Below are 14,322 nucleotides of genomic sequence, written 5' to 3' on the forward strand. Positions count from 1 at the left end.
GTCCACAGGTAGCTAATGGTAGGTCGCGGTCTGTTCTCTGAGCTCTTGCTCATGCACACTCCGAACGTGGGGCCGAAATGGTGAGCCGAACCTGCTCGGAGGGGTAAGTTAAACCAACCCGAAAGGTGGGCAATTGTCCAAGTAAGGTATGAATGCCACTCTCCACGCAAGGGAGTGACCAGCAATGTTCTCAGCATGTCAGTTGCGGACATATAATAGAGGGAGCAGGGTTGTCAGGCGGACGATCTATATCCCCCGCTTTTGACAACTCCATTCACAAGCGCAGCACATCTCAACGCAAAACGGGCATCATGGGCAGCATCGATCCCACATCCGCCTCGCAAGGAGGCCTGAACATTCTTATTGCTGGTGCTGGTATCGGTGGCTTGGCTGCTGCTATTGCACTACGCAAGCAGGGCCATCGCGTTCAGGTGTGTAAATTTACCCTCATATCAGACTCAAGCTAATCGCTTCCATGCAGCTTTTCGAGCGCTCTCGATTTGCAAACGAGATTGGAGCTGCTATTCATCTCACACCTAACGCTAATTCTGCGCTGCTAGGCCTGGGAATTGATGCAGCCAAGTTTGGAGCCGTGGAAGTAGACCAGGTTTGTCCCGTGGGATATTTTTACTTCGTAACTGGAAGCTTACCTTTACCAAGCTGCACATCTATAATCCCGCCGGCAAGACGCTGGCAATTGTCGATCACAAAGCACGGGCAGATAGGTGGCGAACTGTAAGGAAACCCATTGCTCCCATGTTCGTTACAGTCTAACATCTATAGAAATGGTCTCTTGTGCATCGGGCCCATCTCCATGAAGGCTTGAAGAATGTCGCTCAGGGATCTGGTCCTGGCATTCCTGCCGAGCTGCATACTGCCAGCAAAGTTGTCGACATTGATCCAGAAACTGCCACAATTACTCTCGAAAACGGCCAAGTCTTCCATGGCGATGTCGTGATTGGGGCAGATGGTGTACACTCACTTGCGAGAACGAAGCTGCCAGGCACCAAAGAGATAGAGCCCTTCAGCTCTGGCAAGAACGCCTTCCGCTTTCTCTTGTCGCGCAAGGTCGCCCAGGAAGACCCCGAGACAAAATCCCTAGCCGACGTCCCCAGCATCTGTAGCATGTGGGATTCACATGACAAGCGTGTGGTCATCTATCCATGTGCCAACAATGAGATCCTGAATTTCGTCTGCATCCACCCTGACACACTGGGTAAGGTGAACACCGGCGCAGACTGGGATCAGGAGGCCAGCAAGGATGCTCTTTTGGAAGTTTACAAAGACTTCAAGCCAGAGGTGGTCAAGATCTTGTCCAAGGCTGATCCCCAGACACTTAAAGTATGGCCCCTTTTCGACATGCAAAAGCCGCCCACGTGGGTCAATGGTCGCCTGGCAGTGCTGGGAGACGCCGTTCATCCGTTCTTGCCATACCGCGCTTCTGGCGGTGCTATGGCCATTGAAGACGGCGTGTCTCTTGGTGTGATGCTCTCGAAGGACCTCGACCCAGCAGAAGTCCCAGAAAGGTTGAAGCTGTACGAGGAAGCTCGATACACACGAGCTACCACGATTCAACAGATGACTCGAGACTCTGATGGCCCCCAGCCCGTCGACGAAAGTCAGCTTCCCCCTTTTCTATATTCCGTCGTCCAAGGTTACTGACCTCACTTAGTCCGTAGAATGGAAGACTATATTTACGGGCATGACGAATATGATCATTCGACCAACCTCCTCCGAAAGCATCTCTGGAGTCAAGGGGCGCCCAAGTACTGGCGTCAGCCAATAGTGTTCGGGCCTATGCCTGGTCCCAGACAGGACTGGTACGGTCGAGATCGTGTCCAGAAATCGCTCAAAGCCACTTTTGAGACAGTCTCCATCCGATTCAAAACCAGTCGAACCTGCCTCCAGAACCTCCTTCCCAATGACTCTTGGTCATTTGTGAACCAGGGTACAGTAGCCTACGCAAGCTTCTCCCAGACGAAACTCCACCGCATGGACTGGCTGGGTGGAGGCGGTTACCGCCACATCGGCCTGTACATCGAGGGAGTGCAGTACAAGAAGAAGAATGGTGAAACGGTTGAGGGCACCTATTTGCCGATTCTGTTTGAGAGTCTGACTGATCCTATCGTCAGCGGTCGTGAGGAGCTTGGCATGCCCAAGCTCTATACAGCAATTGATGCCTACGACCGCAGCAACTCGCACCATTTGACAACCAGTTGGCAAGGCGCCGTTTGGGGTCATTTCCATTTGGAAGATCTCGAGGATCAGGAACCAGAGATGAACACGAATCCTAATCCGTCCAGCGTGGGGATCTTGGTGCACCGCTACTTCCCTAAGGTCGGCCATGAGAACAAAGGAGTGCCTGAGGCAGAGTACCCTGTCATTGTGCCACATGCGGAGGAGGCTAAGGTGGTTCCCTCCAAGATCACCCGGCTGCGAATCACCAAGAACGCAAGGTTTGAGATCGATGGTCTCAGCTGGACACAACTACCCACATTGCATCACATCATTTCTCGTTTGGCTGAGATTCCAGTAGACGAAGTTGTTGGTGCAAAGATTGTGGAAGGTGAGGGAGTGCCAGATGTATCAGTGGCAAAGCGTTTGGAATAAGTATTGCTTGGTTCGCAATGTCACGCAGTATTCACTTCAATTGACATACATCTGTACTTATGCCTGTTTTTCGAGCCACGGATGGAACATTGAAGCATAGCTGCATTTTCAGCATGTTCTGCCCCCGCATAGCGGGGTAGGCCTCGAACCGTAGGGTAGGAAGTAAAGTAGCAACATCCGCGCTTGCCAGCGTTGCGTTTAGACCACAAAATCCAGAGGCTAAAACAGTTACTTGACTGGAGTCCTGAGCACAAACTAGCCTGCAGCATCACTAAAGAGGCAAACAGTGTAGAAACTGCAAGGTGGTATCCGTTCAGTACTAACTCACACATCTCATCTTCAGTTCATTATGCTTGATCGTTGGCAGTCTCCTGTGCAGCGACACTAGCCACGTGGCCTATGATAATCTCTTCTTTCAGAGCAGCACCTTGTGAATTGAAGCGGCCCGTAATGGTTCTTTGGATATTTATATAGTCGGATCGTGTCAATCCAGTAACTGAGATGCGATAGAAAGACCGCAAGCACGTTCGAGGTTGAGGAGGTATAAACACAGCGATAGGCCTACCCCAAATAGTAGTGCAATGAAATGTTTCATGGCTGTTCAAGGACATATTTCCGAGCAGCGATTGCATTGGTAGCCTTCGAGAGAGGAGAGAAGGATCCGATTTGAAAATTCAGAGATGTATGGTTTGATTAGCGCAAATGCCATAGGCATTGATCGCTAACGGCCGCTAGTTCATCTTGGGCTCATGATTGATGGAAAACCCAAAGGCTCCGTGGAGGGATCAGGCTGTCGGCCAAGACTGATGACAGGAGGGTTCGTTCATGTGACCTGACTCTAACTTCGCCATCTTAGTGACTAGGTACTAGTACGAAGAAGATGAGCTATAGTCAGCGGTGGTCAGCAGCTACACGATGACAAACATGTCAGGTAAGGTTAGATATATACTTCTTTGGTTGGTGGTGATCATTCTTGGTCTAGAATGGTCTAGAACGATAGCGAACATGGCTATAATTGTCTCCTTCATTGGCACTTGTTTGTTTGAGATGGAATGGACGTGAGGTACATGCTCCATTGAAAGGGTAAAGAAGAGCTCAAGAGTCAGCATTCAATAGCCTGATGTAGAATGGGTTAGAGTTGTTTTGAGATTGCATGTTTGGAACCTTGAACCTACGGTCGCAGGCCCGGAGTGGGCGGATGACGCATGACTTGCTGCCTGCCGAATCAGGCCGGATGCCGGACCTCCATTGATTCTGCACTTCACCAGGAACCGTAACCTGCCCATCTCGCCTTCCTTATCACTCACTCACTGCACCTACACAGTACAGTACTTCCTGCTATTATTTCTTAAATATCCATATCTTTTATTCATTCTTATTCCCCTAGGTTTTACCTCACCTGAGCGCCGTTAAAGACCTCTGCATCTTACCGACCTTATCCTCCCTTTCCTCTTCGGTCTTATCCTCCCGCCCGCGTCTTACTCCTCTTCTCTACAACACCACCTTCCTCGCGTGCTCGTCCCCCCGATTACCTTTCCCTGGGTCTCTACGCACTTCCATTAGAAATCAACCACACTTGGGACAGACAAACAGCTCCCTTGATTCTCAGCTTTTTAAAAGTACACATTTGCTGTCCTTTTGAAACGGCCTCAATCCCACGTTCTTCTTTCCTCAATACAGCTTACTCTTCCCGGCTTTGGGAGAGCTTCCCCGCACCTACCGCTGCACAGCATCATGTACGTCGCGAACGGGCATACGCTCGGAGAAACCGCTTTCAGGAAATTATGTTTAAGCTAACGATGAACCCAACTATCTTTAGGCGCATCACGGTAAGCGTTATTCGCCCGGATCAGGCCGATGCCGATATCATCTCCCTCGAAGTCGGCGCGGATATGACCGTCGAGCTTCTGAAAGCTATTGTTGAAAGTGAAACCTCGATACCACCCAACGCCCAGCGACTCGTCTATAACAATCAACTGCTCGGTGATGACTCCCGCACGCTTGAGCAAGTCGGCATCGGTGAAGGGGATATGCTCGGTGTCCATGTGACGCTGCGAGCACCCCCCGCTCCCACCCGGAGCATAGGAGGACCCAGCTCTGCTGCCGCCCAACAGAATTTGCAGCGACGTCAGGCTATGACCCCAGATCCCGAGACAATTCGCCTACATATTTTGGGTGACCCTCGTGTGCGGGAAGCCGTCCGAAGGCAGAACCCGGAGTTGGCGGATGCTGCCAATGATGCGCAGCGGTTCCGCGAGGTCCTCACCCGACAACAAACCCGTGAAGCTCAAATGGAGGCGGAGAAGGAAGCGCGGATTGCCATGTTGAATGCCGATCCTTTCAACCCCGAAAATCAAAAGCAAATCGAAGAGATCATTCGCCAGAATGCTGTGACGGAAAACCTCCATAATGCAATGGAGCATCATCCGGAGTGTAAGTCGGACCTGCAAGTCTTCATAATTTGCGGAGCTAGTTATTAAACATACAGCACAGCATTCGGTCGCGTAACCATGCTATATATCCCTGTCGAGGTCAACGGCCACAAACTCAACGCTTTTGTCGACTCCGGTGCACAGGTCACCATCATGTCGCCAGAATGTGCGACCGCGTGCAACATTATGAGACTCGTTGATCGGCGGTACGGCGGCATTGCAAAGGGCGTGGGAACAGCAACCATTCTTGGTCGGGTGCACTCGGCACAAATAAAGATTGGCAGCATGTTTCTGCCGTGCTCATTTACTGTCATGGAAGGGAAGCATATTGATTTGCTCTTGGGCTTGGACATGCTGAAACGGCATCAAGCCTGCATTGATCTCCAGCGGGGTGCTCTGGTGATCCAGGACCAGGCAGTTCCCTTCCTTGGTGAGGCGGATATTCCCAGACACCTTCTGGATGAATTCGAGGACGAGCCCGTCATCAAAGGACCCGATGGCGCCGAAGTCGGCGCCCGAACCGGAGCGGTCACGCATCAGGCCGGTGGCAGCAGTCAAGGATCTGGTGGTTCTTCCGCGCCTCCTTCTACCCGCCCAGCCCCACCAACATCGCGCTGGCCACAAGTTTCCATTGGGAAAATCACAGAGCTGGGCTTCACACGGGAAGAGGCGATGCGTGCATTAGATGCCGCCAACGGGAACCTGGACGAGGCCATTGGATTCCTGATTTAATGTGTGATGTCACGACCTAACGTAGATTTCCTTGACATAACCGGGCGAGGCCTGGCCATTCTCTTCATTACCGCTCAATTTGATCTATCATCGCTAAGCCGAATGTGCACTGTGAGATGCGATTTTTTTTTCTGTCATAGTGACAAATGATCTCCTGATGTTGCTCGCATTTTGTCCCTGTGACTCTCAGCTCTTGTTACGATGGAGGTCGCTACGAGATGGGCTAGACACCAGTCACCATTTTCTATCTGTAGGGGAGTGCTTTCTCGCGATTGCAACATTCGATTTTCTTGGCCAAACGACACTGCAGGCGCCCTGTCTCTCATCCTTATTATGCAATGTTGTCACATAGAGTCGGTGTCGGGAAGCATCCAAAATCTGTACAGCAGCGAGCATATATGCCACAATCTAACAGCCGGGAGCTATGGTAAGGCAAGTCAGTACTTTTGCGCGTCTCTATCCGACCAACTCTAGTGATCTATGTGCGTACGTGGTGACCAAGATTTGCTTCTCATTTCCTGGCCACCCCCCGTCTCCCAACCTTTCCGCTACCTGAGGCTTGAAGCCGTCGCAGATCCAACGAAAGTAACCAAACTAAACTCCGAGGTACTTAGCCGTCTACTCCAACTTGGGCTTGAGCACAAGTCGCTCGCGAAGTCTACAAAACATGTCGACTGCCATGAATGCGCCTAGAGACACCATAAGTCAGCCTCTGCCGACTGGCACTGTAACCAAGCCCTAAATTTAGATCAGCCTTACCGAGAGCAACATAAGGACCATAGAGCATGGTAATATTCTGCTTCTGGTCGAGCGTACGGTCCGTCCAGCTCCAGACCTCCACTAGACAGATGGCAGAGGTGAGAAACGATTGCACTCCGAAAACGAGCAAATGGACGGGAACAAGAGGATCATCTGTCATGGTAAGCAAGCACCCAGTGGGAGAAAATTCTCCCCCAAAAAAAGAAAAAGAAAAAGAAAAAGAAATACGGAGGGAGGACAGGGCTGTGATGTAAGGGGACGTTAAGGGAGAGGGGGGATTTCCCGGGAGGGAGGAAAGAGAGTGGAGGCGTAGGCGTAGATCATGGACCTCCCCAGAAGAAAGAAAGGGAAATGATCCACCCACTGCAACCCGATGGCCTGGATTTTATGGAGTACACTGTGTGAACATACCTTTCTTCAGGCCGCGTAGAGCCCAGACACTGAGCGGAACATGGTAGAATAGCTCCATCAACAGAAAGAAGGTAAACCAAGTGGTTGGGGTCTCCTCGAAGAACTTGTCATGATAGGTTTCGATGTAGAACTCGCGGAGTGTCACGCTGAAATCTGACTGGAGGAAAGACGGCAGGATAGGAGCGGCATCGACCACTGATCGTGTTTGTTTGCGTGTGCATCATGTCAGTTTGTTGTTGCCCTTCTCTCCCGCTCTTGCTCTCTATGTCTCATATACATCTGATCTGTGCTGGGGGGGGCGGTGGGTGGGGATGGGAAGCAGCAGAGTAGTACAGAATAACAGTCTTTCTGCATTGCACCAGGGTAGGGATTGGAGGGGGCAAAGAAGGGTGTTCTCGGTATTTTGGGGGACAACTCCCGACCGACTCTGATTGACTCACAGAAGATGATGGGGACATGGATGGCGAAGAATGCGAAGTAGACGAGATCGCGTTTCCGGCTCCACAAGGATACGGGAGAAGTGGCAATAGCCATGGTTCTAGTTTGCGAGCTGCGAATACTTTCACGGCCCTGTGTGATTGCTCGAGAACTTTTGGAGGTGGGAAAATCGATAATAAACAAGGCGAAAGCAAATAATAGTGAGGTATGTCTAACACATACACACGATTCAAGTTTGCTTTTGGAAAATTGATGTGTGCTGCACCGTCCTTAGTCAGGTGATCCCCGCCCCCCTGTACAGCTGCCAAAACGGGAAAAGCAAACAAACCAAAATGTACCTCTCACCTGACTCGAGTTCTTTTGACTTCGAGAACTACTCGACCAGTTTCTCCAGAAAGTCCCCACAGCAAAAGCACCTTTCTTATTCTCTTTTGAGAAAGTCCAAGGGGGTGAAAGATAAAGAGAGAGGGGGCAAAAAAAAAAAAAAAAAAGCCCCCCCCGCCGTTCGCCTGACCCGATCGACTGGGAAAGACAGACAGTCGACAGGTACGCACGATCAAGAAGGATGTTTGCTTTTTCACACCTCTCTGCACGCACCTCGGATTCCCTTTCACCTACAGAGTACCTGCCTAAACATAGCTTAAGCTTAGCTTGCGTGAGACTACGATAGCCTGTCAATCAAGCTGTCTGCTTGGACCCTCAGGGCTCTACTTAATTTCACTTAGTGTGTCGCCCCAGCAAATGGTTGGAAGAACGATGGCCCAACAGTTTGTGGACACCGATGATGGACTAGTTCGATTCGGCTCTCCATCAATCGACCTTGCAGCAAATCCCATCCTGTCTAGGAATCTTATCGCCTTATGATACACCTCATGATCCGTCCACGATGAATGGTCCCATCATCAGGGGATGAACCCGTCTACCTATCCTGAAAGTGATCTCTCATTCTTGGGCGGCCCGATAACTGGACGTGTGTTTGTGTGTGTCCTCACCGCAACTTGTGATGTCCCCCCTTGAAACTCGTCCTTTACGCCCACATTCCCCCCTCTTACCAGTATAGCCTGATGATGCAAAAGTCCCAATGGGACTTTCGATCTGTGGCAACAGCCCCCTCTGAGCCGATCTTCTGCCCCTCTGGGCTATTCTTGGACCGGAAAGCGGCCTCACTCCCTATGGTGAGGCGACAAAAGTACTGCAAGGATAGACAGTCGGTACCCGCCAGAGGAACCCGGATCTGCTATGCCTCTGAATAACAGAATTTGTGTACAATCTCTGCAGCCCCGGTAACTCGATCCAGGAAATCGACTTTGATATCAATCCTCGATGGAGCGGGTCATGCTTCCAGAATATGAGACAGGCTCGATTTTTTTCCTAGGCCCCATGAACTCATTGGCAACGGACGACGGGAAGATTGGCGCAAAGCGCCACACTTTGTGCCACCAGCCGTCAGCAGTTCATTGTTGCAGTTCCAGTGCTCCGTGGGGATTATTGGCCTGCTAGTCCCCGGTTCCCGGGACGGTACCGCTGCTGGTCATGGATCCCTTGTATTCCACCCTGCAAGCTAGTATAACCCTTAAACTAGAAACCCGGGGCGAGGATTTGACCGTCCGTGGTCACAGGACGGTCCAGCATGCAGATCAGGATTAGGAGCACAGCACTATTTGTCGCAAGTATTCAATATCTACTACTCAGTATCCACTGCCATCAGATTTAGGATTACCCTCAGGATTTTCCTGGAGCAGCTGCAATTGTCGTTGTCCATTGCGTAAGAGGAAAATCGTGAAGAGCAAACCGCGACGCGATCTGAAGCAGACGGCCACGGATCATGTCCCGGAAACCTACTTGGTCATGCCTCGAGCGTGGACTAACCGATGCAGGAAGTAGAAGAGTTCAATGCAACTAAATTGACAGAGAATTGAGACAGCATGCCGCATGCACAGCTGTTTCCGATGGCTTCGGTCACGATGGCAATTCGACGCCTCCAGGCTCTGGAATTTCTGGATTGACGGTGGCTCAAAGTGGACACTATGCAAACTGAACCGCGTCGGTGGGCATGATCGCACATAATCAGGCCGATGCCCCTCCGCCCTTTCTTCGAGGCTTCTGTGGGCCTTCGATACCGTCTGGGAAATGTTCTAGAGAGCGGCCTTCGGCGATCCATCGTCACCGATGAGTAGACACCTTAACGTGGCTGAGTGGAGACAACTTTGATGGAACCCCGGGCATTGGTCCGCATTCCCGGATGGAAACAAGCGTCACAGGGGGGGCTAGCAAAAGCGGATCGACCTGGCCCACCGTTGCGCCTTGATCCAATTTGTTTGGTACCCTAAATTTTACAATGACTACCGGTATGATTTGGATGCAAGTATGGCAATCGGCGAAGATCAAGAATCCATGTACCACAAGCGTTTACACCGCGTCTGGATGGCATTTGGGAGCTAGAACGTCTCCAGACTGATCTTCTTCAAACGACGTATGTACGGTCATCGAAGTTGAACACCTTAGCAATGATATAACGATATACCGTTGATCGTCTCCGTTCGTATGAGATTGATACCGACTATATCAGAACCAGTAACGTCAGCTTGTATTCATTGACTCAATCAAGGCTCGGGATCAGTCAGAAACGCCCTCGAACAAGTGCCACACGACAGGGAGCTTAGATTGCAAGCACGCAAGTCTCAATTTCAAGCTCAACGTCGTACGGGCTATCATGTCGGTGACCTATGGATAAGACAGATTATTACATCCACCAACCAACGAAGAGCCTTGACGCTGCAGAATTCCAGGATTATTGAGGGAAAGAAATGACTTCGATGCAGTGCGCCCCTAAAGTCTCGTAGGACAAAACATCCGCAGGCCTGGAAGCCGGAAGATTAACAGGCTGCTGCTCAGGTATGCAAGGATTGAGGAAAGCACGATAGCCAGAGCTACCAGAAGCTACGGCGGCGGCGCATCGCGCATCCACCTACTGCACAGGATAGATTCCGCGGGCTCTAGTGCCGTTCCGTGACCCTACGAGAAGCAGACGACACCACCACCACCACCAAAGTTAGCGATATTGACCCAACGTGCCTGCTGCAGGGTTCCACTCTCATGTCTTCGTACAGATTATTGAACGAATTTTTTTCCGTCTTTTTTGACTTCTTATCGATCATCTAGACTGGCCGGACTGAGAGAGAGCGGTGAAACCATCGAAGACAGAGACCGGGGTCAATTGAAAGAAGGGTTTGGGATAGTCTAAACTATCTACGGGTAGTGGGAGCCATTCTCTCGGATCCAGCCGGAAAAAAAACAGGTCAAAAGACTGAAAGACTGAAAGACTGAAAGCCCGTCAGAAGCGGTCGATCATCGATGTCCGAGATAATCTCAGTCCTCATCCGATGCGGGCAGGACGGATGCTTGCTGGGGAAATTGAGACTATGAGTCCACTTGCTTTGCCTCTATTGGGCCCTTGACCGCTTCTCCTTACCAGCAACCTCTTGCGTCTCCGCTTGCCTCTATTCTCGGTCGCGCTTCCGAGCGGGCTCCAGCCTGTTGTCCCGACTCGAACTTCCTCGACCTGTCCATCTGTCTGCTCTGTCTTTGTATGCATTTTGCCCACTATTCCCACTATTCCCACTACTGCGACCTCCTCTCTCTCACCCTTTTGGATCGTTTCGGACTCATCCGTCTCTCTGACTGGCTCGCAATCGTGCCGCCGCCCCCCTCCATGCCTTCCCCCTTCACCCCCTAGTCTATAATCGGCTGCCGTTTTTACCTGTAGAGACCCGTTTAGCATTGATTTCTGTACCCCTGTCGTCATGGCCTTTTTGAGGGTGGCTCTATTTCCTCTGTCCGCCGTGGACAATCTGGTGTGTCTCTCAGCGCCGACTTTCCGCCCCGAAGATGGAAGGGATAGCATTCAGTCTACCTTTCTGGGCAATAGCCAAGCGACTCCCGGCAGATGCAAGATCATTTAGCGCCACCGCGATCATATTATCCACTCGATTGCGCTTAAAGGTTGCGCAGTCTTTTCTTTCGTCATGGCGAGATGGTGGAGTGGATGTCCAGCTTGACATCTATATATTGCTGCTTGTCCACCCTCGATCAGCCCTTCTTTTTTCTCGTCCATGATCCAATCCTCAGTTCCATCTTTTCTTTCACCTTTTACTCAGTCTTCTTCACCTCAGACACGATACACTGATTAAGTCTTCCAGCTTCAAGCTATTCTACAAGCATTCATCCTCTACGCGCAAAGAACATCTGGGATAAGATCACCAAGACAGCACGATGCCATCCACAGCCCCAATCCTGCGGCCCAAGAAGGCCATGAATGCCCATCAGGAAGAAGAGCCCATCAGCTACGACATCAACATTCCTTACGTCGACGTCACCAAAGATGTGCATCTCCGCACCAGATACCCTGAGTACCTTCCCACATGGGACAAGGTGTGGTTTGATCCACTTCCTCCATTTGAGTACCAGGATCCTGCCCTGCGCGTGAAGGACAAGAGCAAGCCCAACCTTCTGACTCCGAACACGAAAGTGACTGAGATTCAGCCGCGCATCGGAAGCATCTTGGAGGGAGTCCAGTTGAGCCAGCTCTCGGATGCGGCCAAGGATGAATTGGCGCTGCTGATTGCAGAGCGCAAGGTGGTTGCTTTCCCCGATCAGGATCTGATCGATGCTGGGCCGGAGGAACAGGAGGCATTTATGCGACACTTTGGCAAGCCTAACTACCAGCCTGTCTCTGGCTCCATGCGCGGCCATCCCGGATTTCACATTATTCATCGTGATGGAAACCGTGAGGAAATCACACGCTTCTTAGAGCAGCGTACAACCACCACACTCTGGCATCAAGATGTGAGCTACGAGATCCAACCCCCCAGCTATGTCATGCTAGGACTGCTGGAAGGTCCCGAAGTGGGCGGCGACACCGTCTTCTCGGCTACTGATATGGCGTACAAGTAAGTGATGGCCCCGCTGCCACGCATGGATTGCAAGGCGACGGAGAGATGCTAACCACGAAATGGCACAGGCGCCTTTCTCCCACTTTCACCTCATGGCTGGATACGCTGCGGGCAGTCCACTCCTCCGCCAAGATGATCAGCCACGCTCGCATGACTGGTAGTTTGGTGCGCAAGGACGCTGTCGACACCGTTCACCCGCTGGTGCGCGTTCACCCGGTAACAGGCGAGAAATGCCTTTTCGTCAATGGGGAGTTCATCACGAAGATTCAGGGCCTAAAGGAGCCTGAGCAGAAGTGGTTGCTCGACTTCCTCATGCAACATATCATCACCGGACACGACTTTCAGGCCCGAGTCCGATGGCAACCCAGGACAATTGTCCTCTTCGACAACCGCAGCACCACTCGTACGTTCTCTCCTGATTGAAGCCTAACAATGCATACTGATCCTTTTCCTTATCAGACTCTGCGATTGTTGACTACCTCGATGACGACAACGGTGCTAAGCTCCGCCACATCTTCCGCATGTGTGCCTTGGGCGAGAAGCCCATCCCAGTGTACGACCAATTCGAGTAGAGTGATTCTCGACCCCTCCTATCATTCTCTCGTCACGATGTACGCATGTCTTTTCCGCAACGACGACAGATATCTGGCGCGACCGGGTCGTCTCAAAAAGTGAGAGATAGCCTACCTTGAGCGAGTTCTTCCACCAACCGCCCTAATTCGTCTTGCGCTGCGATTCGCCTTCGTCATTTCTCCACACCTGACTCACATTTTTAATCATTATACCCTTTCTTCTGGGTCTCATTTCAAGGAGTTATTCCTGTTCTTTTTTTCTCTTTATATTACTTCTAATATCTATTTTGATCCTCGATTTGGCCCTTCAAAATTGATACCTCAGCCCTTCGATTGTTTTTGTCTTTCTTTTTTCTTGCTCATGTGCTTTGAATAGACCGCTTGATCATTTGTTGTTTGCATATCTAGACTGGCGGGGTTCGTGTGTGTGGGGTAAAAAAAGTTCATTCGGTTTTTCGACTGGCAGGATTCGTTTTCCTGGGGAGACCCCACCGCTGACTCCATTTGGTTTTGTTTTCTGTCCATCTTTTTTTCCAGCTGGTACATCATTTTTGCTAGCTTTGATAACTGCATCTGGGGTGGACATTGGGCAAATAGTACTTAATCGAAATTTTGACTCTGTGTTAATGGTGCAATCAGTCTGGTTGATTCCGGATTATTCATGGGCTTATCAGCCACCCAAGTAGCAAATCCTCAGCATTATAGAGGGGTTTTTAGAATGGTAGCATAACGCTGAGAAAAGTACTGTGGCCCAATGCAGGATAGACCCAACGTACTCTCGCGTCCTCTGATCCAGTATAGCTAGCCAGTGATCTCAACCCAAGAAAGTAGTGAAAGCTGCATCAGCCCTCGGGTACTGTACCTTCCCTCTACCCTATCGTGTATGTACAGTACAGTAGTAGTACATCTATCTCTTACTCACAGGAAGAAGAGTAAAAACCCCGGCTCCCAGATCCGATTGTTTATATAACCCACCAATTTCAAAAGAGTCGCGCGTTCGGAGGAATATACAAAGAACGAATTGGGAAACAATGGTTAGTGACGATTGGGTTATTACAAACCGGCCCAAGGAGGATGGAGAAAGAGGACTCCAGCCCATTTACACCACTGGGTTACTGTTCACTGACTATCGACTAACTATCGGCTTGACGTAGTCAATGCCCGTCGAAGGCCCAATTTGTCCACGTACAAAAGTTCTCCAAGCGCTTCCGAAGTGCAAGAAGAGAGGAACAGTGAGGAAACACCCAGAGATCTGGAATAGAACCGTAGGGTACAGTGCAGTACATGTTGCACGGAAAGCGTGAGCGTCCGAAGTATCGAAGCTTGATTGCACTCCCCTTCTAACTGTGTAATAAATACAAAATTGGAAGTTCGGAACAAAAAAAAAAAAAAAAAAAAACCCTTTAATCAACCCGA

General features: G+C 50.7%; 4 protein-coding genes across 4 annotated transcripts; 3 read left to right on the forward strand and 1 right to left on the reverse strand.

Moving 5' to 3' along the window:
* Positions 1-311: 311 nt before the first annotated feature.
* On the forward strand, positions 312-2,610 carry BO82DRAFT_338646 (putative salicylate hydroxylase; the record flags this gene model as incomplete). The annotated part of the gene is made up of 5 exons (XM_025633441.1): positions 312-431; positions 482-607; positions 661-735; positions 784-1,618; positions 1,673-2,610. The coding sequence occupies 5 exons, from the start codon at positions 312-314 to the stop codon at positions 2,608-2,610; spliced, it is 2,094 nt and encodes a 697-aa protein (XP_025490327.1).
* Positions 2,611-4,056: 1,446 nt separating this feature from the next.
* Positions 4,057-5,216, forward strand: ddiA (putative DNA damage-inducible v-SNARE binding protein Ddi1). Its single transcript, XM_025629822.1, has one exon. It carries the CDS (start codon positions 4,395-4,397, stop codon positions 5,088-5,090), a length of 696 nt encoding a protein of 231 aa, XP_025490328.1. The 5' UTR covers positions 4,057-4,394; the 3' UTR covers positions 5,091-5,216.
* A 1,176-nt stretch (positions 5,217-6,392) lies between these two features.
* On the reverse strand, positions 6,393-7,478 carry BO82DRAFT_287207 (EXPERA domain-containing protein; the record flags this gene model as incomplete). Its single annotated transcript, XM_025631573.1, has 4 exons — positions 6,393-6,463; positions 6,534-6,686; positions 6,945-7,139; positions 7,367-7,478. The coding sequence occupies 4 exons, from the start codon at positions 7,476-7,478 to the stop codon at positions 6,393-6,395; spliced, it is 531 nt and encodes a 176-aa protein (XP_025490329.1).
* Positions 7,479-11,470: 3,992 nt separating this feature from the next.
* BO82DRAFT_113488 (TauD/TfdA dioxygenase family protein) lies at positions 11,471-13,067 on the forward strand. Its single transcript, XM_025629823.1, has 3 exons — positions 11,471-12,331; positions 12,403-12,737; positions 12,794-13,067. The coding sequence occupies exons 1-3, from the start codon at positions 11,655-11,657 to the stop codon at positions 12,904-12,906; spliced, it is 1,125 nt and encodes a 374-aa protein (XP_025490330.1). The 5' UTR covers positions 11,471-11,654; the 3' UTR covers positions 12,907-13,067.
* The last annotated feature ends 1,255 nt before the right edge of the window (positions 13,068-14,322 follow it).

This window comes from Aspergillus uvarum (assembly GCF_003184745.1).
Source record: "Aspergillus uvarum CBS 121591 unplaced genomic scaffold BO82scaffold_39, whole genome shotgun sequence".
NCBI lineage: Eukaryota > Fungi > Ascomycota > Eurotiomycetes > Eurotiales > Aspergillaceae > Aspergillus > Aspergillus uvarum.